This window comes from Anolis carolinensis, chromosome 5 (assembly GCF_035594765.1).
Source record: "Anolis carolinensis isolate JA03-04 chromosome 5, rAnoCar3.1.pri, whole genome shotgun sequence".
NCBI lineage: Eukaryota > Metazoa > Chordata > Lepidosauria > Squamata > Dactyloidae > Anolis > Anolis carolinensis.
Window position 1 is genome coordinate 90,073,519 of NC_085845.1, and position 23,329 is coordinate 90,096,847.

Consider the following 23,329-nt stretch of genomic DNA (forward strand, 5'->3'; position numbering starts at 1 on the left):
TGGGCTGAGAGGGCTCCCCATGGCCACTCCATCCTGACTTAGTTTATCCATACCTCACAACCTCTGAGGATGCCTGCCATAGATGTGGGCGAAACGTCAGGAGAGAATGCTTCTGGAACATGGCCACACAGCCCGAAAGACATACAACAACCCTGTGATTGTGGCCATGAAAGCCTTCGACAACACATTTTTATAGTTTTTTATAATTATTATTTCTCGTGTCAGAAATAATACCATATAATCAGGAACCCACTGTTTATCTAACATATCTTTTTGTATTATGGAAGTTTTTGGACAAAATATCAATGTGTGTTAATACTGTGTTATGCTGAATCTTTTGGTTTTCTAGTTTGGTATATTTTTTGTTTTTGTGTTTTAGGAGTAAAATGCACTTGTATTCAGAAGAATGAATCTTTCTCATCCCCACAAAACAGGGATATCATTCTTGCCAAAGAAAGTTCTGTTAAAAAGCATATTAATGAAATCACAAGCATGTTTTAGAAAAAAGTACTTCAGGTCTCTTGGGGTGACATTTTCAGTGACCTGTGGTTTTTGTCTGCATGTGTGTGTGCACAAGTAGGCATGGGCTGATGGATACTTGCTATGTTAAATCTTTCCTTTGCCAGGTGTCTTTTATGTCCATAAGTAAAGGTAAAGTTTTCCCCTGACATTAAGTCTAGTTGTGTATGACTCTGGGGCCCTGCTGGTTTATATCTATCTATCTATCTATCTATCTATCTATCTATCTATCTATCTATCTATCTCAGCATAGCTAGGGATTATTGTTTTCAGTAGAAAATAGAATATCTGGGAATTTGATTAAAGATTCTGTTCTAGTTGTGTTGCAGTTGTGGCTTGGCTCACTTACTGCCTCACACACAATGATCATTTTCAAAACCAATTATCTCATGGAGAAGCAAAGAGAGAGGTCTCCTTATCAAGCTTTATATCAGCACTTCCTATAGCTGTAACTGGATATCTGTAATTTTCGTAGGCACTTTTACAGAAGCTGTAGTGTTTTCTACCATTAAGCTCTTCTTTTTCTCTGAGGAATTGGAAATGTTTTTTTCCTACTGCACAGAATAATCTTTGAAAAAACCAACTAGCTCCCACCCAGCTTTTGCTGCAGTTTCAGTGGTACCACATGCTTGGTAGCTGTTATGAACCCTTGATTAATATTGAGATATTTGTTCAATTAATGTGTAGCTTTCAGATTTTGATATCCTGGAATATCACTTTGTTGTTTTTCCTTCCTACTCATTGTAATTCCTTCCTAAGAGAGAAATTAGACAATATTTAGGCTTCTGATATTGATATTCCCTTTGCAGCACAGAGACCCAAGTAGCATGTCTTCTTACTAGGCCACTGAAGCAATGGTTTTGAAAGTCCAATAGGAGGAGCTGTTGCCACTGCCGATTCCTACCAAACATTGTCCAAGTATCAGACATGACAGTGGTACGTGAGGGAATAGCCACATTAGTGTTCTTTCACAGGACTTTAAGCGTCAGGATACATAAGTCCTACAGATGTTTTTGAGTAAAACTTCCATGATCCTTTGCTACTGGTTATGTTGGACAGAGCTAGAGTGAGCTATGGAGCAAAAAACCTGGAAGACCAAAGGTTCACCTCTCCTGTTATATACTTCCTTCCATGGTGCTGCCATGGGAAACTTCAAAGATAAGGTGCAGATCAAAGCAAAACTGAACTATTCATCTCCTACTGGACTATAAAAACTGACTTTCCTTTATCAAATGTAACTTCAGAGAAGTCAACTCCATTCAAGTCAGGTTTCTGGGTTTCTGAAGCCAATATCAGTTATCACTCTGGAGTGCCCGTATCAAGGATTCAGGATAGTCATGCATCATGTTTCTACAAGATCAGATCCAGAAGATATATGAGGGTTGAATGAAAAGTAATGCCTCCACCTTCGTTACTTCGGTTTGGATGGGAATATTTTAATAAATCAAACGCAGAAACGTGCTCTTTAACTACCACTATACACTTTCCCACATAATCACCGGACAATTGGATACATTTTTGCCAATGATGAACAAGTTTTCTGAAGCCGTCACGGAAGAAGTCGACACTCTGTTTCCGCAACCAGCATCTCACAGTATCCATTGTGCACAGATCTTCTGATAGCCAAGCAAAGCAATAATGTAACCCACATGTTCTTGTGAAATGCCGATTATGCTTGAAATTTCCCTCTGAGTGATACGACGATCATCCTGAATCAATCTGTCAACCTTTTGCTTGTGAAACTTGGTTGCTGTCACGCAAGTCAGATGTTCCCACCTCAACATCTTTAAACTTATTCGCCCAGCAACGCACAGTACTCACATCAATACAATCACCATAAACAGCTTGGATTCTCTGATTAATCTTCGGGGTGACACCTTCTGCTCTCAAGAATTCAGTGACTGCACATTGCTTAAGTCTCATTGACCGACCATCTGCGCAGGGTTCCATACTTCACACTTTAACAACACAATTGTTCAATGCTAAGGCTTCCCACCAAATGGAACTATAGAGGAGAGTCTACTGAAGAAGCCAGTACCTTCCGCATACCAGGACTGCCATCTGTTGAGGAATTACGAAGGTGGAGGCATTACTTTTCATTCAACCCTCGTAGTTCAAAATAGTCTAGAGATCGTGGCTGTAGAAAGAGATCCAAAGTCACAGACAGATAGGTCATATACTCCCAAGATGATCAGAATCCCAAGTCAGTATTTGAAGAATTCGTCATTGAGATGCATTAAAATTCTCAGGCTCTGGAGAAGGCACTTGTGAGAATAGTAGTTCTATGGGCCTTTCTCAACTTCAGTGTCTGTTGACCCACAACAAGGCATTAAGCCAAACTAGCCATTTGATTGATACATTTTCCATGCCTAATCATAACCAGTCAGGATTTAGGGCTTAATGCAATGGAATTGCTATATTTTTGCACAAGTAATAATAATGATAATGATAACAACAACAACAACTTTATTTTTGTATCCTGCCTCCATCTCCCTGAAGGGACTCGGGGCGGCTAACACGGGTCCAAGCCCAAACAATTACAGTAAAAAAAACATTAAATACAAACAAGGCACACAACAGCATCAATAAAATGCCTATACAATAACAAAGTAAAACAAAACAAAGTGACAATGGCATAGTAAAACAAAGTATAAAAACAGTATAAAGTTTAAAACAAAGGTGAGCTGGGCCAAAATGTAAGGCAAAAAATGGTAAAACACGTGGGTGAGGTAGATGGTGAAGTGCTGCAATATAGTGAGGAAACTCAGGTGGGCTAGACAATGAAATTATTCTCAAATGAGGGATAAGATATAGTGCATCTGGAAAACAGCTTGTTACATTGGACCAGAACATGACATAGGGATTAACTGTTCAGTCTTCAAAAGCACACTGAAGCTGCCAGAGTGGGTGCTTGCTTTATCTCCCTGGGAAGCGAGTTCCAGAGCTTGGGGGTCACCACAGAGAAGGCCCTTCTCATCCCCACAAGCCGCGCTTGCGATGGAGGGGGGAGCGAGAGGAGGGCCTCCCCTGATGAGTGGAATGTTTAAGGGGAAAAGTCCCAATTTCTCCCCATCAAGTAGCAGTCCAATTTTTATTCTTTTTGCTTCAGTGATGGATGAGTTAAGCTTTCCCATCTCAGGCACTATACTTCTTGCAAGCATAATCCTGCAGTTATTAAAAGAGAAACAAAAATACCTTTAGATGGGGTTGCATCTTATCAAGTGAGCATTTCAAGCCTCCATCTCAGGTTCTGCAGATAAGACTGAATTAACCCTTTATTTTGACACTGAACCTGAACTGGGACCATCACTGGAGTATAGGAGAGCAGCTCACTTTGGGAACACAGGAGGGGAGCACATACTAGTTTCCTACTAATTAAGTAACTGCAAAAATAATACACACATGCTTGATGTGGGAACTAACTGAAGCTGAAAATGGAATCATGAACATATTCCTTGCATATTGTCACTCTTTCTTTCCAATGGAAGTGGAAAACTGCCATGATTTCTGAGCCTCATTCCAATCTCCTAATAGCACTGGTAGTCTGAAAAATTTGTGAACTGCCTCCTCCCAAACCGCACAGTACCACAGCTCTCTTGCAAAGCCACCAAAAGATTGAACATTGCTGAGCATGTGTACATGAGTGCACACATGTGCAGATTTCATTTAAATCAGCAGCAACATACTGCTATGAAAGAAATAAAAGGAAAGATGGAAGAAAAGCAAAGTAGAAGTTAGGGAGAAAGAAAAAAAGAAAAGGAGGGAAGGAAGAAAAAGACAAAGGGGAAAGGTATGAAGGGAGGAAAAGAGAAAGAAGGGTTGACCAGGGGTTGCAAACCTTTTTCATGTTATCACAACTACAAGCAGCTCATAATGAATTATTCTTCTGTGCCTCTGGCACCATTGCATGTTCTCTTTGCATGCTATCTCTATTTTAACCACATATGGGAAGACAGAGTTAAAAGAACTGCCTTCCATTGGGAATTACATTTGCATTTTTAATGAATTTGGTTACTTATGTTATAGATCATTTGTATACCTCTACTATGGAAGCTGAATTCAGTGAAATAGAAGGAATGTATTTTCTGGATATTCCTTTGCTTGCTTTGTATGTGCTGTTCTTTGGGTTTATCATTGACATTGTGCCAATGTTGAACACAAAAGATTATTCTCTTACTGGTTTTTATCATTTGGCTCCAGTTCGTATTTCCTATCTGCAAATCAGAAAACAAGTCACAATGGTTCATCCTTATTTTTGCATCATGTCCATTTGCATTTGCAACATGTCCATTTTGCAACATGTCCATTTGTCTTGAACTTTGTCTTTAACTCTACTATTCTATGATTCTATGAATGTCATGCACTTCCTTATAATTGTTGGTTTATAACCCTAAACTCATGAAATCTCCATGGTAACCATACATGAAATGTGGAACCTTGCTCATGCTTCCTGCTCAGGGTCAGGGCTTGCATATTCTTGTATACTATCTCAATTTACTGTGACATTTTAACAAGAGCCAGCTTCAAAGTGACATATACTTAATTAGTAGGTTAGATGTCTGCATTTTTGTCTTGGATACATCTTAAAAAGCCTGTGCAATTGTAAACATCTCTTGCTCAGGCCTGTTGAAACTACAGACAAAAGACTGCATCCTACGAATGCTAGTAATGCTTTATTAACTAGAAATTGATAGTAAGCCTCTGCTGTTCAAGAATAAGAAAAACTCACTCTTTGTAAATTATTACAAGCCAACATTGAAGTGAAGTGATAATGTCACATTTCATAAATATGGTCTTCATTTGGGAAATGGACATCCTTCAACAAACAAATAACAAAAATATAATTCCGCAGTGAAAGAGCTCTGTTGAAAATCTATGGTTCAGTGTTAGAGAGCAAATGTTTAATCCTGTTTGCTGTTCTGTTAGAAATGAGCACTGCTCATAGAAGTAGGAGCAGGAGGCCAGAGTTTTGTGGTACCATTCACAAACATATATATTTTAAAATGTATAAAATAGAGCTTAGAACTCTATGGACTTTATTGCATAAGGTGGGCAAACCGGCATTGCCGTGTGCATCCCACTGCTGGTCTGCTTCCTCCCTGCAGTTCTCCCACCCCCTAACTATTGATGGCTAGCTCTCAGTACTGCAGTATTCTCACCATCTACCTTGATTTGATGGGTCTTTTCCACTTCTGTTATATTTGCCATTTATGTTGTTTTTAAATATGCAGTTGTGCAATTATGCTAAAAAAGGAACAGTGCTAGCGCAGGAAGACAGGGTTATAAGACTATACATTATAAGTGTACAATTACGGGACCACAAACTGGTGAATCGGCACAATTGTGCAATTGAAGAGAAATGGGATATCGCAGGTGCTCAGCCCAATATTTATCCCCTGTCGGTGTGTGTATGACTGTAGTTAATAGCAAGTTAATGCAATAAAGTCCCATGATTATTAAATTCATAAGGTTAATTGCTAGAAATGGGGTATTAATTTGTTGCCATCAACATGCATAATTGAGACTATTAGTTCATTTGTTATTCAATTAATTAAATTCACTTTCTATTTTGGAGGAAGAGCTGTGTAAGCTATACTGCCTTCCCTGGGCTCCTTAAAGTGGTCTGTGTTCTTAAATAGAGGTAAAGAAACACTTAATTGCTAGTTTTGACACCTCCATTCTTGTAGTTAGACAAGGGAGGGAATCTTGTTCTTTGCCTTAGGTGGCAAAATGGACTGGTCCTATTAAAAAACATACAGCTAAAGGTTCAGGTACCATACTTGGACATACATTACAGTATTACCAAAATATGCACTTTTAACATGATTAGTTAAGAAGGCATTTGTCACACTTTCCTTTCAGATGGGATGTTTTAGCTATATAGTTGTCCCTTCACATTTGTGGATTATGCGTTCATGCACCTGAATATTGGTGGATTGCTGCATTTCCTGCCACCTCTCACATGACGGTTTCAGGGTGTCAGGGGCCATTTACTGGGACTGACAGGTTTATATTTGGACTTGCTGTCAGGTCCCACGATATTTTGCCCCTCTTTGATCCGGATTATGACACTGTCTGTAAGCGCCGTCAGTGGAAGGCAATAGCAAAATTCTTTTGAATAAATGTTACTAGCAATGTAACAGGGTTGCCATCTTCCTAACTGAGTTTATGTGAGTGTACAACATGCACAACATTTTTCTTGCGGGGGGGGGGGGGGAGTCTCTTACAATGTCAGTGTGTGTGTGTGTGTGTGTGTGTGTGTAGAATCCCTGTGCAATATTTTTAAAAAACATTCAAACATTTGCCACCTACCGATTTATGCCAACACCATATTTTTTTTACAATTATTCTTTCCTTTTCTTGCAATAAGATCTACTAAGAATACACACATTCACTCTCTCCACACACAGCTAGATATGTGAGTTATTCTTCCCTAGATCTTTGTTCTTGCCTTCTGGCAGCTATTGTTAAAGACAAAAGAATTGTATTTATGAGAAACAATAGGGCTGTTATATTGTCTCCTCAAAGCCATACTATGTCTCCTACTTTATTACATAAGAATTGAGAGTCAGCTGATCAATTAGGTACAATTGTGTACAGTTAGGAGCTATAGAGGTCATACCATCCTCTGGAACAAATGAATTGGAATAGTTCATGCTCCTAAATGTGAATAAAAATACTCGGATTAGTAGTGTACATGTGAGTTCTGAAAATCACGTTAAACTGTTCACAGTTATGATCACAGGAATTTGGGGGTTTCTTAGGGTTTTTTGGGGGGGGGGGTCCAGCTATATATTTAATAATGGTGAACAGGCGGACCTGATTGCTCACTCCAAAATTCAAAATAGTCCACATGGTGGACTAAGGAACACTTTTACTTTCTGATGGTTCAATGTGTGCAAACTTTTTTCAGGCACGAAATAATTTAAAATATTGTATAAAATCACTTTCAGGTTATGGATATAAAGTATATATGAAACATAAATGAAATAACATGTTTAGACCTGGATCCTATCGCCAAGATATCTCATTATATAGGTATCTCTAAATTTTGTCTGATTTTGAGATTCCAAAATCTGAAAGATCCAAAATACTTCTGGTTCTAAGCATTTTGAATAAGAGAGATTCAACCTTTCCTCTGGTGAATGGAAAAACTTGTGCAAACAATAGTTCCTGTACATGACAATTCCCATTTCAGATCCAAAATCTGTGACTGCATATGAATTTCAGAACTTTTACTGTTGTAATGTTCCACTGTTGAAGAATAGGAAAGATAGGTTTCTCATCAACAGATAGATGAACAGTGAAATTGTTATCTATTTAATAGGCTTCTGCTTGTCAACAAATTGGCTGCTACATACTTATAATTGGGTCAGCAGGTCAGATTATGGCCCTCCTTTTGATTAAGGTTCTACATACACTAATGCATAAAATAATGGGGATCTTTTCCCAAAACGTGTTATACCATTCATGCATTTGCTTTTCCATATGTTGGTTGTGCATTTTGTAATTCATTAATACGTGGATCTGAAATTTTATTGTGATGGTGTGCTAACTTTAGTAGCAGGGCTGTTTTCCTGAGAATTATTACAGTATCGGTGATATCATGATTGATTCCCCAGTTGCACATGATGTTTCTATTTTTTAGCAAGTCAGTTTGATGTACTCATGTTTGATATACCCTGAAGCCTTGCACATGTTCTAGAACAGATTAATCATCTTAACCCTCTGACTGGGAACAAGAGTGTCTGATGGATATGGAATTACTTGTGGATGTATAGAATGTACTGGATTACAAGTAATTTTTTGAACCAGAGAGTATGCATTGTGCCAATGGATCATGGTTTCTGTATGCTCAAAGACACTGAAATGTTAACCAAAGATACACATGACATCTCAGTTGGATCCCACGTTCAATCATGGGTTCTAAATACAGATAACCCCATCTCACTCTATTTTTTGGTAAAGAAAATAAATATGGTCAAGTACCCTATGCCCGATCATCATCTCCCAAAAGCAGTTACTTTACTCTCATCTGAAGGTAGGAAAACAGAATGTTAGTGGACAGCAAAAGAGATTTAAAGATGGACTTAAAGTAAACCTTTTAAAATGTGGCATAAATACCAAGAACCGGGAAGCCTTAGCCCTCAAGCGTTTTAACTGGAGGTCAACTGTTACAATCAGTGCTATGGATTTTGAAGAGGCAAGAATAAAGAAACGTGGCAAGAGGAAGTCATGTCAAGCAAACCCTTGTCGGGAACCGCCTTCCATCTGGAAATGTTTGTCTTCATTGTGATAGACCATGCAGATTTAGACTATGTCTACTACAGTCACAGATTCACCGCCAAGACTCTACTTCTGGAAGACAATCATATTCGGCCTTGTGGGATCACCTATGATATGATGAGAAAATTTAGTCCCAATAATTATAGTTTATTGTTTTTGGTTGTTTTCCATACTATAAACTTTTTCATGTTTGCGGTTTGACCAAATGTACTATGTATAACCTTTTCCGAGTTTAGATTCTTAAAAACATCTAGTTACTGAAAACCCTTTATATTTATTTTACCTATCACATGTATCTTTGTAAACATTGTTCATGAAAGACACTTCAAAATATGTTGAGCTTGCAAAAATATTTTCATTTTCAGGGCATTTAGAGTCTTCTCTATTGTATTTCTTTTTCTATGCTGCACTGACAATTTTCTCTGCTTGGTGTGAGAACATGAAGTTAGCTACTAGATAGGAGAGGGTAGGTGAATGTTGGCTTCTGGTCTTAAAGCCATGCTGCCAGGTCTTTCATTTGATCTGAGGTGGTGGGAGATGCAGCACCAGTAGCCATCACATGCCCTCTCCAGATGTGCAGTGCGCAGGTGGGAGGAAGCCATATGCTAAAATGGGGTCAGAAGAGGGGAGTCTAGAAAGAGAGAAAACTAGAATGACTATTCATCCTTATTGGCTTTCAATGGCAAAGTGAATGGTGAAGATTACACATCCTGTGGAGTTAAATTTTCTATGGATTCTAAACTTGAGAACTGTAAGAATGTATTCAATGGAATCAGAATTTTTCATAATGGGTTGCTGTAAGTTTTACGGGCTGTATGGCCATGTTCCAGAAGCATTCTCTCCTGACATTTTGCCTGCATCTATGGCAGGCATCCTCAGAGGTTGTGAGACTCACGAAATGTCAGGAGAAAATGTTTCTGGAACGTGGCCATACAGCCTGGAAAACTCACAGCAACCCAGTGATTCTGGCCATGAAAGCCTTCATCAACACATTTTCCATAATATTTTTCATCTCTTTCTTAAAGGGCAGCAACCTAAGGAAAATACTTCTCAATCGCTATTTTAAAGGTGACTATGGAAGCAGCGTCAATGGCCCTCTCTCTAGCAACTTCAGCAAAGCCAGCCATGTAGGAGGTAAATAGCAGTATTTTTTTTGAAACAAGTAACTTTGGTAATGGTGTTTTTAGAGTAATACACATGTTAATTCTTGTCAACCTAGTGTGAAAACGTGGGATCACACTTCTTATTAGTTAGCTCTGATGCTATCAAGAAATCTTGAACATGCCCTCTTGCTTTGTAAACAAAGCTAGTGCATGAAACACAGGACAGTTATTGTGGTTATTGTAATTATTTAATTCATATCCCACCTTTAAGACTCAAAATAGCTCATGAAAATGACATCAAATATGTTTAAAATATCTACACAAAGACCAATTAAAAACAAATAACAGTATATTTAAAATGCAGTTAAATAATCCGTAGAACTGGAACTATTTATAAATTCATTAAAGACAGAAGATAAACATCAAACAGCATGTCATCAAAAGCCCATTACAGTCAAGTCCTGTAATCCTGTCAGAATATTTCTTTTTTTAATATTCCACCTTTCTCCCAACATGGGGGTCATGGATATAAAGGAGTTTTAATTGCCTATGGAAGGCCAAAGAGGGAATTATTCTAGCATTCCTTGAATATTGTGTCCCTAAGCCAAGGAGAGCTGTCAAGGACAGAACGCCACAAGATAAGATATAACAAAGTTTATTGGAGTAACAGAACCAAAAATGCCCATAAAAGACAAGGGCTAGGCAAACATTGGCCTTAAAAGTAAAAAGACACAAGGAAAACGTTCAAAAGATAAACCGGATTAAACCGGAGTTTAATCCGGGTTAAACCAAAAAAGCTTACTTCAGCCTGGGACTTAAATAAACAAAGCTGGTGAACAAAAGGTTCAAAGGAATGCAAATAATTGGCAGCAGATACTTCTCTGCTGCCAAAAGCTATGTTTGAGTAACTAAGAGGTTACTCCTCCACGCAGCAAGCAATTTCCAGATACAAACGCAGCAGACAAGGGCAGAAGCGGTCAGCGAAGTTCCAATCCGGTCCAAAGGTCGTAAGGCAGGTATAGACGTTTGTAGTTCACCAGTTCCAACGATAATCACAGGAAGGAGAGTCCGAGGCCGTAGTCAGTCAGTCAGTCAGTCAGTCCAGAGTAAACAGATGGCGTTCGTCAAGAAGACGACGGAGGTCCAAGCTATTAAGATTAAGCACAGGTTGCACAACAAAAGCCCACACAATTCCTCCCGCCGTCTATGCCCAGTGTCCTTGGTAACTTACGTAGTCAGCAAACGAATCACACCCGTCTTCAGGAACTTCCCACACAGAGCCCAAGCGTTCGTCCAGATTACCTTGCCCAACGCAATTAGCCATTGCTTCCAAACCCCATTTTATGCCAGTTTACAGCTCCTCATCGCTATCAGCTGTTCCCCTAATTCCGGGCGTCTCCTCATCACTTTCCTCATCAGAACTGAAACACCTTTGACTACGCCCCACAGCATCCCCAGCTGTGGATCCCGTTCCATCCCTCCAGCTTGTCCACGGGTCTAATCCTGAAGGTCTCCAATCGCCTTCCATACTATCATTGCCAGTGGCACCCAAATCCTCCCTCACACGAGTCCATTCCATGTCATCCTCCTCTGAGCTAACCATCTCTTCCTCCATTCTCTCAGTAAAACCCTCAAAGGAGTCCTCGTCAGATGGTTCAGCAAATAAGTCCCGCAGCCGCTTCCTTTCTCGCTCCTCGAGAGTATCTGACTCCCGAGGAGTCTTACGACCACGTCTCCCAGTATCGGAGCCATAAGGCTCAACCATAACACTATCCCCTCTCACAAAGGCCTCCTCCTCCAAAGGTGGAGAGACAGCAGTGATGTCTTCAGCTACAGCACCACGACGTCCAGAGGTATCTAACTTTAGCAAAGAACGGTGGAAAACAGGATGGATTTTAAAAGTAGAAGGTAAACGCAAACGAAATGCTACCGAAGAAATCTTTTTAACAATAGGAAAAGGTCCCAAATACCGTGGCGCAAACTTTCCCCCAGCCTGTTTAATGTACTTAGAAGATAACCATACCAAATCCCCTTCTTCCAACTCTTCCCCTGCTTGTCTATGACGGTCGGCTTGAGTCTTTTGCGTTGCCTTGGCTTCTAATAATAAACGACGAGCCACATCATGCAAAGCAGCCATTTCAGAAGAACGGTACACCGGGTCAGAGGAAACCACATTGGTTGACGGCGCCACACCTCCCCGTGGATGGAAACCATAAGTCAGCTCAAATGGGGTATGCTGACTAGACGTGTGCACAGCGTTGTTATAGGCGAACTCAGCCACCGGTAGCCATTTTACCCAAGCAGTTGGTTGGTCTAAACAGAAACAACGTAAATATTGCTCCAACAACCCATTAACTCTTTCAGATTGACCATCCGTTTGTGGATGAAAAGCTGAGGAGACATTCAATTTAGTTCCTAAACACTCATGGAAGTGTCTCCAAAAACGCGACACAAATTGTGGAGCTCTGTCAGAAATAATCACCTCAGGAGCGCCATGTAAACGGTAAATATGTTTGGTAAACAATAAAGCCAGTGTAGGAGCCGCTGGAATTGTTGAACATGGTATAAAATGAGCCATTTTAGAAAATAAATCCACCACCACCCAAATACATGTATAACCCCGAGACTTAGGCAAATCAGAAATGAAATCCATGGAAATAATTTGCCATGGTCTCTCAGGAACAGGCAAGGAAGATAATAAACCTCTAGGGCGCCCAACAGGCGTCTTACTCTGCTGACAAACAGCGCAGCTATCACAAAAGCGAAGAATGTCTTGTCGCATCTTTGGCCACCAGTAGTTTCTGGTAATGAGCTGTACTGTCTTAAATCTGCCAAAATGCCCAGCCATGGGTTCGTCATGATGTGCTCTAATAACCTCCAACCTGAATGCCCCCACTGGTACATAAACCTGTCCATTGCGTACCAATACTCCATTCTGATCTTGTAAATGAGGCAACATTGTACGATTCCCTACTGACAATAGCATGAGTTGCTCTTGAGTCCAGTTATCTTCTTTCTGAGCCTCTAGGATTTGAGCATGTAATCCAATCTCATTTTCCACTATACATAAAGAGGCAGTAGGCAAAATTGTCTGGCACACTACCTGCTCATTGGTCTTAAACTCAGGCTTGCAAGATAACGCATCTGCCCGCAAGTTTGCCTTCCCTTCCACAAACTGAACTTTGAAATTAAACCTGGAGAAAAACAAAGCCCATCGAATTTGGCGTTGATTTAATTTCTTGGCCGTTTGCAAATGTTCCAAATTCCTGTGATCAGATCTGACCACAATTTGATGCCGTGCGCCCTCTAGCCAGTGCCGCCACACCTCAAACGCCACCTTGATAGCCAATAATTCCTTCTCCCATATGGTATAATTTTGTTCAAATTGTGTTAGTTGCCGAGAGTAAAATCCACAGGGACGCAAAGTCCCTGATGAATCCCTTTGAGACAATACAGCCCCCAACGCATAGCTAGAAGCGTCTGCTTCTACTATGAACGGCTTGTCAACATCTGGATGTATTAGTATATTGTCTGCCTGGAAGCTAGACTTTAACTGTAAGAACGCATCGTGAGCCTCCCGTCCCCACACAAACGGTTGTTTCTTACGCAAGAGTTGCGTTAAAGGTACCGTGAGTTTGGCAAAGTTTGGGATAAACTCCCGGTAGTAGTTAGCGAATCCTAAGAACCGCTGAACATCTTTCTTAGTCTTGAGTACTTGCCATGAGTTGACTGCGTCAACTTTATGCGGATCCATTTTGAGTTCCTTTCCTGAAACTACATGTCCCAGGAACTCAACTTCAGGTACATGAAAAACACATTTAGAAGCCTTAGCGAAAAGCCCATTAGCCCGTAGACGGTGTAGTACCTGCTTGACATGCTGTCGGTGTTCTTTTTCATCCTTAGAGAAAACTAATATATCGTCCAAATAAACCACCACAAATTGATCAATTAAGTCTCTAAATACATCGTTTATGAACCTTTGGAAGACCGCAGGCGCATTGCAAAGTCCGAAAGGCATTACACGGAACTCGTGGCATCCGAAACACGTGTTAAATGCCGTCTTCCATTCATCACCTTCCCGTATTCTAATTAAATTATACGCCCCCCGCAGGTCAAGCTTGGTAAAGATCTTAGCCCCTTGCACCCTCGATAGTAATTCCGAAATCAGAGGTAGCGGGTACCTGTCTCGAATGGTGTGTTTGTTAAGAACCCGGTAATCGCAAACCAACCTGAGCTCTCCTGTCTTTTTAGCTACAAAGAACACAGGTGCAGCAGTTGGAGAGCTAGATGGGCGAATAAACCCCTTAGCTAGGTTCTCGTCAAGGAATTCTCTCAAAGCTTGCCTTTCTGGTACTGTTAAGGCATACAACCTTCCTGCTGGCAATTTTGCACCTTCCACTAATCTAATGGTGCAATCGTATGGTCTATGAGGCGGTAACTTATCCGCTTCCTTCTTACAAAATACGTCTAAGAATTCCCCATATTCAGCAGGCACTCCCTCCATATCAAGCTGAGAAGGGTTTAGAGCAAAACATTCCTGCCTCTTAAAAGCTATAGTACGCGTCACCCAGTCCACTTGAGGATTTACTAAGGTTAACCAATCCATTCCCAGGATCACATCGTATCTTGGTAACCGTGTAATATCCCAAACGAACTTTCCCGTTACTCCTTGTACCTCCCACATTATCTCTGAGGTCTCGTGATTAACCACCCCATTCTCCAATAATCTCCCATCCGCCCCTTCCACCCATACATCGCATGCTTTACGCACTACAGGAAGTCCATGCTTCCTTGCAAACCCAACATCCACATATGAGACCGTAGCCCCTGAGTCCAGCAGTGCCAGAGTAGAAGCAAGTTCTTTTCCCCCAACAGATAAAGAAATGGGTACAAAGACATGTTTCTTCCCCTCAGTTGACTGCTTTAAAAGCCCTAATGCGTTGGACTCACGTCGCAAGAGCCTTTCCTTTGTTTCCACCAATTGTGCCTAAGAAAATAGTGGGACTAAGGATGCACGGACACTTCCAAATAATTCAGTGTGGGTTTCACATCAGACTAGTGTGTCCACACAATGCACATAGGCTGATGTGATTTAAACTGCTTAATTCAGATGTATCTGGCTTTTTAAAAACAAACAAACCAGGGGAAGGATCTTCCCCTGCAGCAGTATTAGGATCTTCTCTTGTGTTGGGATAGTGAGGACAACTATCCTAAATACCTCTTTGGCGATTCCAGGGCTCAGTCAGCCCAGGGCTGTGAGATGGGTGTTTCTGCCTACACTTTACATCCCTGATTTTTCCCAGGAGAAGAAAAAAGTACCTACCACATGGTATGCAGTCCCATTTTCCTCGTTCTGAGCCATGTGACTCTCAAAGGAACCCAGGAAGAACAGGAGGGGGGCCTCTCTTTTCCCAAGTTTTTTTTGTTAGTCACACGGCATGGAACTAGGACAAGGAGGCTGTTACCATGTTGTAGGTGCTGTTTCCTCTCCTGGAGAAAATTGGGATGCAGGCAGAGTGGAAACCGGGCCCATACCTAGCAGTGCCAAAACAGCTTGAAATTACGTGGCATTAAAATGATTTAATTTCAGAATGATTTTTTAAGGAAACAGATGTGAATATTAAAATTCATTTTATTTTTTCCAGCTAGCTTTTCAGGGCAAGATTTTGATAAATCTGGTGTTTCAATGCATGATATTCAGTGCCTTTTGGATAAAGAAGGAGCATCAGAACTTGTCACAGATGTTATAGTCAGTACCAAAAATGACAGGATATTTTCTGAAGCTATCTTGCTTGGTATTGCATTGCTTGAAGGTGGAAACACACAAATCCAGGTATGCCTACTTTTAATAATTATATATGTGTATATATGCAGTTCAGTTGACAAACATGTCCTCAGTGTGGACAAAAACATATATGCAAGTAAAAGTAAGGATATTTTAAGATGAATTTCCCCCCTTTATTTGTACTAGAGGCTAGAAAAGTAGCATTTAGAACAAAAACCCTTTGAAATTCTTAGCCAATCTGGTCACTGGTCTTGGTGGCCACGGGATTCTGGGAGCTATAATTTAAAAGGTACTTTTCAATTTTTTTATTTTTCAGATGTATCTTGCTCCCTAAATTCTGTTTCCTAATGCGTTGGCAAGTTTGCCATATTAGATATTTAGTAGTTTCTTTAAAAACTACGTAATGTTTTTTTTAAAAAATCTTACTCTTGTGGCTTAATGATGTCACAAGTACAATCTGATCAATATTTTGCACAGGGTTTTCATGAGGAAGATAGTGGATCTAACCAAAATAGAATGAGTGAAATTCTACAGTGATATAGTATTTGCAACTATACACTATCAAAATGCAAACTCTATTCTTCCCATTCATGAAACCATGTAGGTCTTGAAGCCAGTTCACCTCATTTTACAATTCATTTGAAAAAATCTTATTAGAATTTGGAAGAATGTGTTTGAGTTAGCTATGACTAGAAGGATGACAAATTCACTGCAAAAATGAATTCAGTGTGTTGAGGCAATGGAAACGACAAATCCAATGTTGGACATTGTTAAGAAAGGGACTGGAAATATAACTGAGAATCACAACACAAGTTGCCTAAATGTCCCAAAGACACCAAATCTTAAGTAATTTTAGAGGCCAAGCAGCATCAGGTCTGATAAATATTTGGATAGGGGCCAGTAAGGGATTACCAAGTTATAGTGTTATTGTTTTACTTTAACTGCCGTGGTTGCAACCTATGCAATCCCAAGCTGGCAGAGAACTGAGACACAAATAGAGAGAGCTTGGCAGTAGGTTAGGAATGACAAGTGGAAATGCATCACACAACCTATTATTTATTATGGAGTAAGAAGTAATTCATTTCTGTTACTCATTAATGTGTTTAAAGGGGTAATTCTTTCTTGTTTTAGCATTTGAAAATTTACTTATTTTGTTGGTTGCCCAGTTGCCTTAAAAATGGGAAACTTTATGAATGGCACCATTGTTCCCAGGTATTATTTTTGAAACATAACTTGGTTATGCCCTTATTATCAAGAAAGTACAATCAGCCCTCCATATTTGTGAATTACATTTTTGTGGATTTGATTATTCATGGATTTTATTAATATGGTCTCTTTAGGTCCTCCAGTACAATTCTGGTAATTTGCACTGGAGGATCTAAAGATTCCCAGAGAGTTGTTCTCTCAGGGCCCTTCCACACAGCCATATAACCCAGAATATCAAGGCAGAAAATCCCACAATATCTGTTTTGAACTGGGATATCAAAGTCCCAGGGCTGTAGCCAAAGAGGAGGGGGGGGGGGTTAGGGGTTATACCACCCCATTTTTCAAGTTTAAAAAAACCTAGTTTACTTATTAATTTTAACTGGTTAACCAAAATCCCATGCTAAATCTATGAGAACCAAAAATTAGCGAGTTCCTCCAAAACTGCAAGCACTACAGTAGAGTCTCACTTATCCAAAGTAAACGGGCCGGCAGAACATTGGATGTGAAAATGTTGGATAATAAGGAGGGATTAAGAAAAAAGGCTATTAAACATAAAATTACATTATGATTTTACAAATTAAGCACCAAACATCATGTTTTACAACAAATAGCCTGAAAAAAGCAGTTCAATACACAGTAATGTTATGTAGTAATTACTGTATTTATGAATTTAGCACCAAAACATTGCAACATTTACTACAAAAACATTGACTACTAAAAGGCAGACTGTGTTGGATAATACAGAACATTGGATAAGTAAAGCTTGAATAAGTGAGACTCTACCATATCTCAAACAAATTTTGACAATTTATTCACACTGACATTACTTGCAGAAATAGCAGGTATTGTTGAGGCAATCAAGTTGGCCCACCCATAACTGGCAGGCAAAGCCTAAGGCATTGGGGGGGATTTGAAGGCCATCATGAAGGAGACCAGACTTGGTGGGGGCGGTTGACAGGGGTGGAGCTGCAGGCTATTTAGACGTTCCCCTCCCCTTTTCCACAGGCTAGTAAACAGCAGGTTGAGAAGAAGACAGCAGGTTGAGAAACATTGCAGTAGCTGTTACTGATGAAGACCCCACAACATGCATACCTGAACTTCAGGTGAAAACTGAGGAAACTGGAAACTGCAGTGTCTACCACTGGCTCATCTAATCCAAGCCCTGCCAAAGAAATCATGGAACAGGAGCAAAGACAAGGAGTTGTGTCATTGTTAGACCTTGGATTTTATATGAACAAGACTGTTTCTGATGACCAGTTAAATGCTCAATTAGTGAAAAATCCAAAGACTCCATTGCCAGGATATGTATTTCCTGTGGATAAGAAGAAAATCTAAGTTTTCAACATAAATGGTTTAGCAGATTTCCCTGGTTAGCCTACTCATTTCTTGTACATGGTGCATTCTGTGAGTACTGTGTGCTGTTTGGAGGAGAAGTTGGGGGTAAAGGAGGTCATCAGCAGCTTGGTGCATTGGTTGCTAAACATTTTGTGTGATGGAAAGATGCAATAGAAGTCATCAATGGACACCAAAAAACAGAGTACCATCAGAACAACTTGTGCTTGGCTGAAAACTTATTGCTAATTCACAGCGGAAAACATCCTGATGTAACCTGTCATCGCAATAAAGAAAATAAGAAGAAAGCAGAAGAAAACAGAAAGAAACTTCTGCCAATTGTGGAAACTATTGTCCTTTGTGGCTAACAAGAACTGGCTTTAAGAGGGAACAAAGATTCAGGACCTATTGCCTATGAAGAATCTTTGCACAATGATGGTAATTTCAGGGCCTTGTTGAGATCTCATGCCAGATCAGGAGACACTGACCTGAAAAGTCATCTTGAAACTGCAGTTATGAATGTTCAATATACTAGTCCTCAAATTCAGAATGAACTAATGGACATTTGTGATAACCAGATAGTCCAAAATTGTTGAAAGATGCAATGCATCACAGTGTTTTGCTGTTTTGGCAGAAGAAATTTTGGATATGAGTACCTCAGAACATTGATCACTCCCAGTAAGGTACGTTGATGTTGAAGCTTGTGATGACTCATGGGCCATGTAGTCCCGTTCCCAGTACTATTGTGGCAGATGAAGAGGAAAACTTGGGTTTCCCACCGTTTCAGCCAGAATTGGAGCCCTTGCACCTGCAAGATGTTTGCCCACCAGAAGTCAGCCAAACAAGCCTTGAGCAGAAATCTCCCCCATTTTCTCGCCGGGATTATTATAATCAAGATAGAGGCGCTCGGGAGGCGACTCGCAGGAGCGCCAGGATAGCTGCCAGACAATTAGCTGATTAAGTCTGTTTCCCTTGGGAAACTTTAAGGAGTCATGCATCTGGACACAGTATGGGTTTCGTTTCTTGTTCCCCAGGGAAAGTGTTCCTTGGCGGGAAAACAAGATCCTATATAGGTGTTTGCCCGCAAAGAAATCCTTGCGGAGTCAGTTCGTCAGCTGGAGGAGTGAGATCGTGTGTAGACTTCGTACTCCAGTTCCCCGTTTCCCGGATCAAGTTTCCAGCCTTGCCTTGTCCCGCGTTCGCCACGGACCTTGTTTTTGCTCTTGTTGCCTTGTTTCGAGTCTTGTTCTAGCCAAGTATCAAGTTTGCTTCCAGCCTATTTGCCAAGTTTCTATGGACTTAAGGACCTTGTCTTCTCCCCACACTTTGCTTGGCAAAGTGTGTGTTTCGGTTATTGGATTATAACTTTGGACTTTAATATCACATATTGGACATTATTTTCCTGGACTATATTTGACCTTTCCTGAAAGGTCTACTTCTGAACTATATTCTACACTTGTTTTTATTGACTTTATATATTTTCTTAATAAAGATATTAGATAGATTCTGGTCTCTGTGCATGGTTATTGGTGCTCTGCAGCCAGGGTCCTGACAAAGCTGCAGGAATAAGAGAAGGCTTTATAGGCTTTGCGAAGATAAGTGATATGCCAGGTGGAGGACTTGCAGACATTATTTTGAAAACACTGGAAAAATTGGGCTAGACTTGCAATATTTGTTTGGACAAGGTTATGATGGAGCTGCTAACATGAGTGGTCATATTAGTGGAACACAGGCAATTATATTGCAGAAGTATCCAATGGTTGTTTACATCAACTGCAGTGCTCACTCACTAAATCTAGCCTTAGCAAAGACTTGCAACATTCCATCTGTTAGAAAATGCCAAGGAACAATATCATCTGTGTGCAATTTTTTCAGAGCATCATCCATCAGACTGGAACTGTTAAAGAAAAAATATAAAGGACTGTTTCCCTGAGTCAAGAGCAAACAGGCTGTTGCCACTTGGTGAAACCCATTGGGTTGAGCGACATGATGCAGTTTTATGTTTTGTTGAACTGCACACCATGGTGGTGAAAACACTTAAAGAACTAAAAGAGAGTCCTCTATACAACAATGAGATTTCTTCCCAAGCTGAGCAACTTGTTTTAGCTGTTCTGAATGCTGAATTTGTAGTAATCATACACATTCTAAGAGAGTCTATGTCATCATCCCTTCAGCTTAGCAAAACATTACAAAGAGTAGATATGGACATTTTTGGTACTCTGCAATATGTCGATAATCTCTTAGAAAAAGCCAGTGAGATGCACATAGAATCTGTGAAAGAATTTCAGGAGATCTTTGACACAGCAAGATCAGTGCTGGAGTCTTTGGGTGGAGAAGTGAGGATTCCTCTCATCTGTTCAAGGCAGACTTGTAAAAGCAACATCCATGCAACTTCATTGACACCAATAGAATATTATAGGCTAAATGTGTACATACATCCCGTTTCTGGACATTTTCTGCAGACAGCCTCATGAAAGGTTTACAAGGCACAGAGAAGTAATTCAGAAACTGCAAGTGTTCCTCCCTATTAATTGCAGCCATTTAAAATCCAACTTGAACAAGTGCATAGAACTTTGTAATGAATTCCTTCAAGATACTGACACACTGATGGAAGAATTTGATATGTGGTATGGAAAAAATTCACCTGCAGAAAAACCATCAAATGCACTGAAAGCATATCTTGTCTGTGATAGACAGTTTTTTCTGAATGTGTAGAAACTTCTTCAGATTTCTGCCAAATTGCCAGTGTCAATAGCTATAAATGTAAGACCGTTTTCAACTTTGAGACATTTGAAAACATACATAAGAAGCACAATGGGGCAAGACAGACTGAATGGACTTGCACTCTTGAGTGTCTATCAAAGTTTATCAATGGAGCTTGATTTCTGTCAAAGTGTATTGACACAGTTTTCAAGTGTTGCCAACAGATGTTGTAGTATTTTTTTGTAATTATAAATTACCAATTAACAGTCATTTCCAGTTATTTTTAGACTTGAAACTTTATAACTAAAATAGAAAATTGATTTAATTAAGTCTGTATAAAATATAGAATGAACCATACTATTTAAATTAATTTGTGTTATGGAACTACTTCATGATTCGCTAAAAAAGTTTGAACCTCCCCTCCCCCACCTGAATTTTTTTTTCTGGCTATGGCCTTGCTGAGTCCACACTGCCATATACTCCAGTTCAAAGCAGATAATGTGGGAAGGGGCATTAGGTATAAAAAGTGTTTTAAAAAAATAAAAATATCATGGGCCCTGTGCCCTTAATGCCATGAAATGTGTGGGGCCTACTGTTTGTTACTTGCAACTTAGTACTCCCATATTCTGGGTTAGTAGACATTTCTCCCTGGCTTCCAGATCTGGCAATGTGTTACAAAATCTTGTCAACTGTGCTGTGGTCCTGTTTGTATCTGGCATAAATCCCAGGTAGCTATCTTCTCAGATTTCTGTTGCTAGGTTACAATGTAATGTATATGTGCCTATTATTTTGATATTAAAGATTTCTTCTTTATTTGCTAATTTCATAAATGTACTTTGTTTCCTCTTTCAGTATTCTTTTTTCCAGCAACTGAATGAGCAAAAAAAGTCTGAAAAGTTTTTTAAAGTTCTGTATGATCGGGTGAAAACTGCCCAGCAGGAAATACGATCCACAGTAACAGTAAACACAATTGATTTGAGCAGCAAAAAGAAGGAGGAAGACAATGATATCACCATTTCAGTTCCAAAAAAGAGAGGTAATGAGAATTAGGGGTATTATTTTTAAAAGTATGGATTCCATCCAAAACTACTGTCCAAACAACATACAGTAGAGTCTCACTTATCCAACACTCACTTATCCAACATTCTGGATTATCCAACACATTTTTGTAGTCGATGTTTTCAAAAAATCGTGATATTTTGGTTCTAAATTCGTAAATACAGTAATTACTACATAGCATTATTTCGTATTGAACTACTTTTTCTGTCAAATTTGTTGTATAACATGATGTTTTGGTGCTTAATTTGTAAAATCATAACCTAATTTGATGTTTAATAGGCTTTTCCTTAATCCCTCCTTACTATCCAACATATTTGCTTATCCAATGTTCTGCCGGCCCGTTTATGTTGGATAAGTGAGACTCTACTGTATTGTTCATATGTTTATTTTTATTATTTATACCCTGTCCTTCAACAAAAAAGTGTTCTTGTCAAGAAAAAAGAAGAAAGAAAATGTCTACATTTGGTGGGGCTATTGTAATATTTCATTACCACATATAAAGAATGGTGAATCTGCTGACTGGATTGATTGATTCTAAAAAATTATAATCTTTTGGTAGCCAGCTCTACCATTAGGCACGCAAAGTTAGCCACAGCAGAAGATTTGAGGGTGTGTCATGAAAACAGTTTCATGAAAGCAGTCATTTCCATTCAGAGGGTTACAGAGATGGTGATAGTGGAGACAGTGATTTTAGGACATAAGAAGCATTAGAGGAAGTCAGCAGACACCAACAAACTTAAATCATCATAAAGAACAAAAAAACAAACAAAGGTAATCCCTGAGTTACAAATATCCAATTTACAAAATTACTCATAGTTAAGAACGAGGGTGAGACAACAAAAAGTGAGAGAAAGCGACATTTAGGAAGAGAGATTTACTCTTGAAAGAGTTATCATGGGGAAAAGGTTGTCTCCAGGGAAGTTTTATCACAAAAATTTCAAAATCCAATCAAGGACAGAAAGTGAGGCAAAATCTTCTGAACAGTGGTACAGACAATAAAACAAACACCACCGTGGTGTTAACTGTTCCCTCTGCTATCCAAAGCTAAAATATATGTGTATTTTGGCTGGAGCTATACTTAGAAAATGTACCTCTTCTGAATTACATACACATTCAACTTAAGAACAAACCTACTGAACCTATCTTGTTCGTAACTTGGCGACTGCCTCTGTCTAGATTGCTCACACATGTTTTATAATTGCCTAAATCTTAGATCCTAACCATTTGGAGCCACAGTGTATTCATTTATCAAAATCCTTCACATTTTCCTGGTCCTCACAAAAACAGGGTGGTAGCTTAGCTTGTTTGATGATCGTTATTTATCTGTTTTCTCTCT

At 39.6% G+C, this 23,329-nt stretch overlaps 1 protein-coding gene across 3 annotated transcripts in view; it reads left to right on the forward strand.

The window, feature by feature from the left end:
• itpr2 (inositol 1,4,5-trisphosphate receptor type 2) overlaps positions 1-23,329 on the forward strand; it is a 277,201-nt gene that overhangs the window by 176,078 nt on the left and 77,794 nt on the right. For 2 of the 3 annotated variants that reach the window (XM_003221489.4, XM_062981777.1), the window contains 3 exons: positions 9,831-9,939; positions 15,554-15,741; positions 21,787-21,970. In XM_003221489.4, the coding sequence (XP_003221537.1) occupies positions 9,831-9,939; positions 15,554-15,741; positions 21,787-21,970 (481 nt within the window). The remainder of the gene's footprint in view (positions 1-9,830; positions 9,940-15,553; positions 15,742-21,786; positions 21,971-23,329) is intronic. The other variant, XM_062981778.1, reaches the window with a different exon arrangement.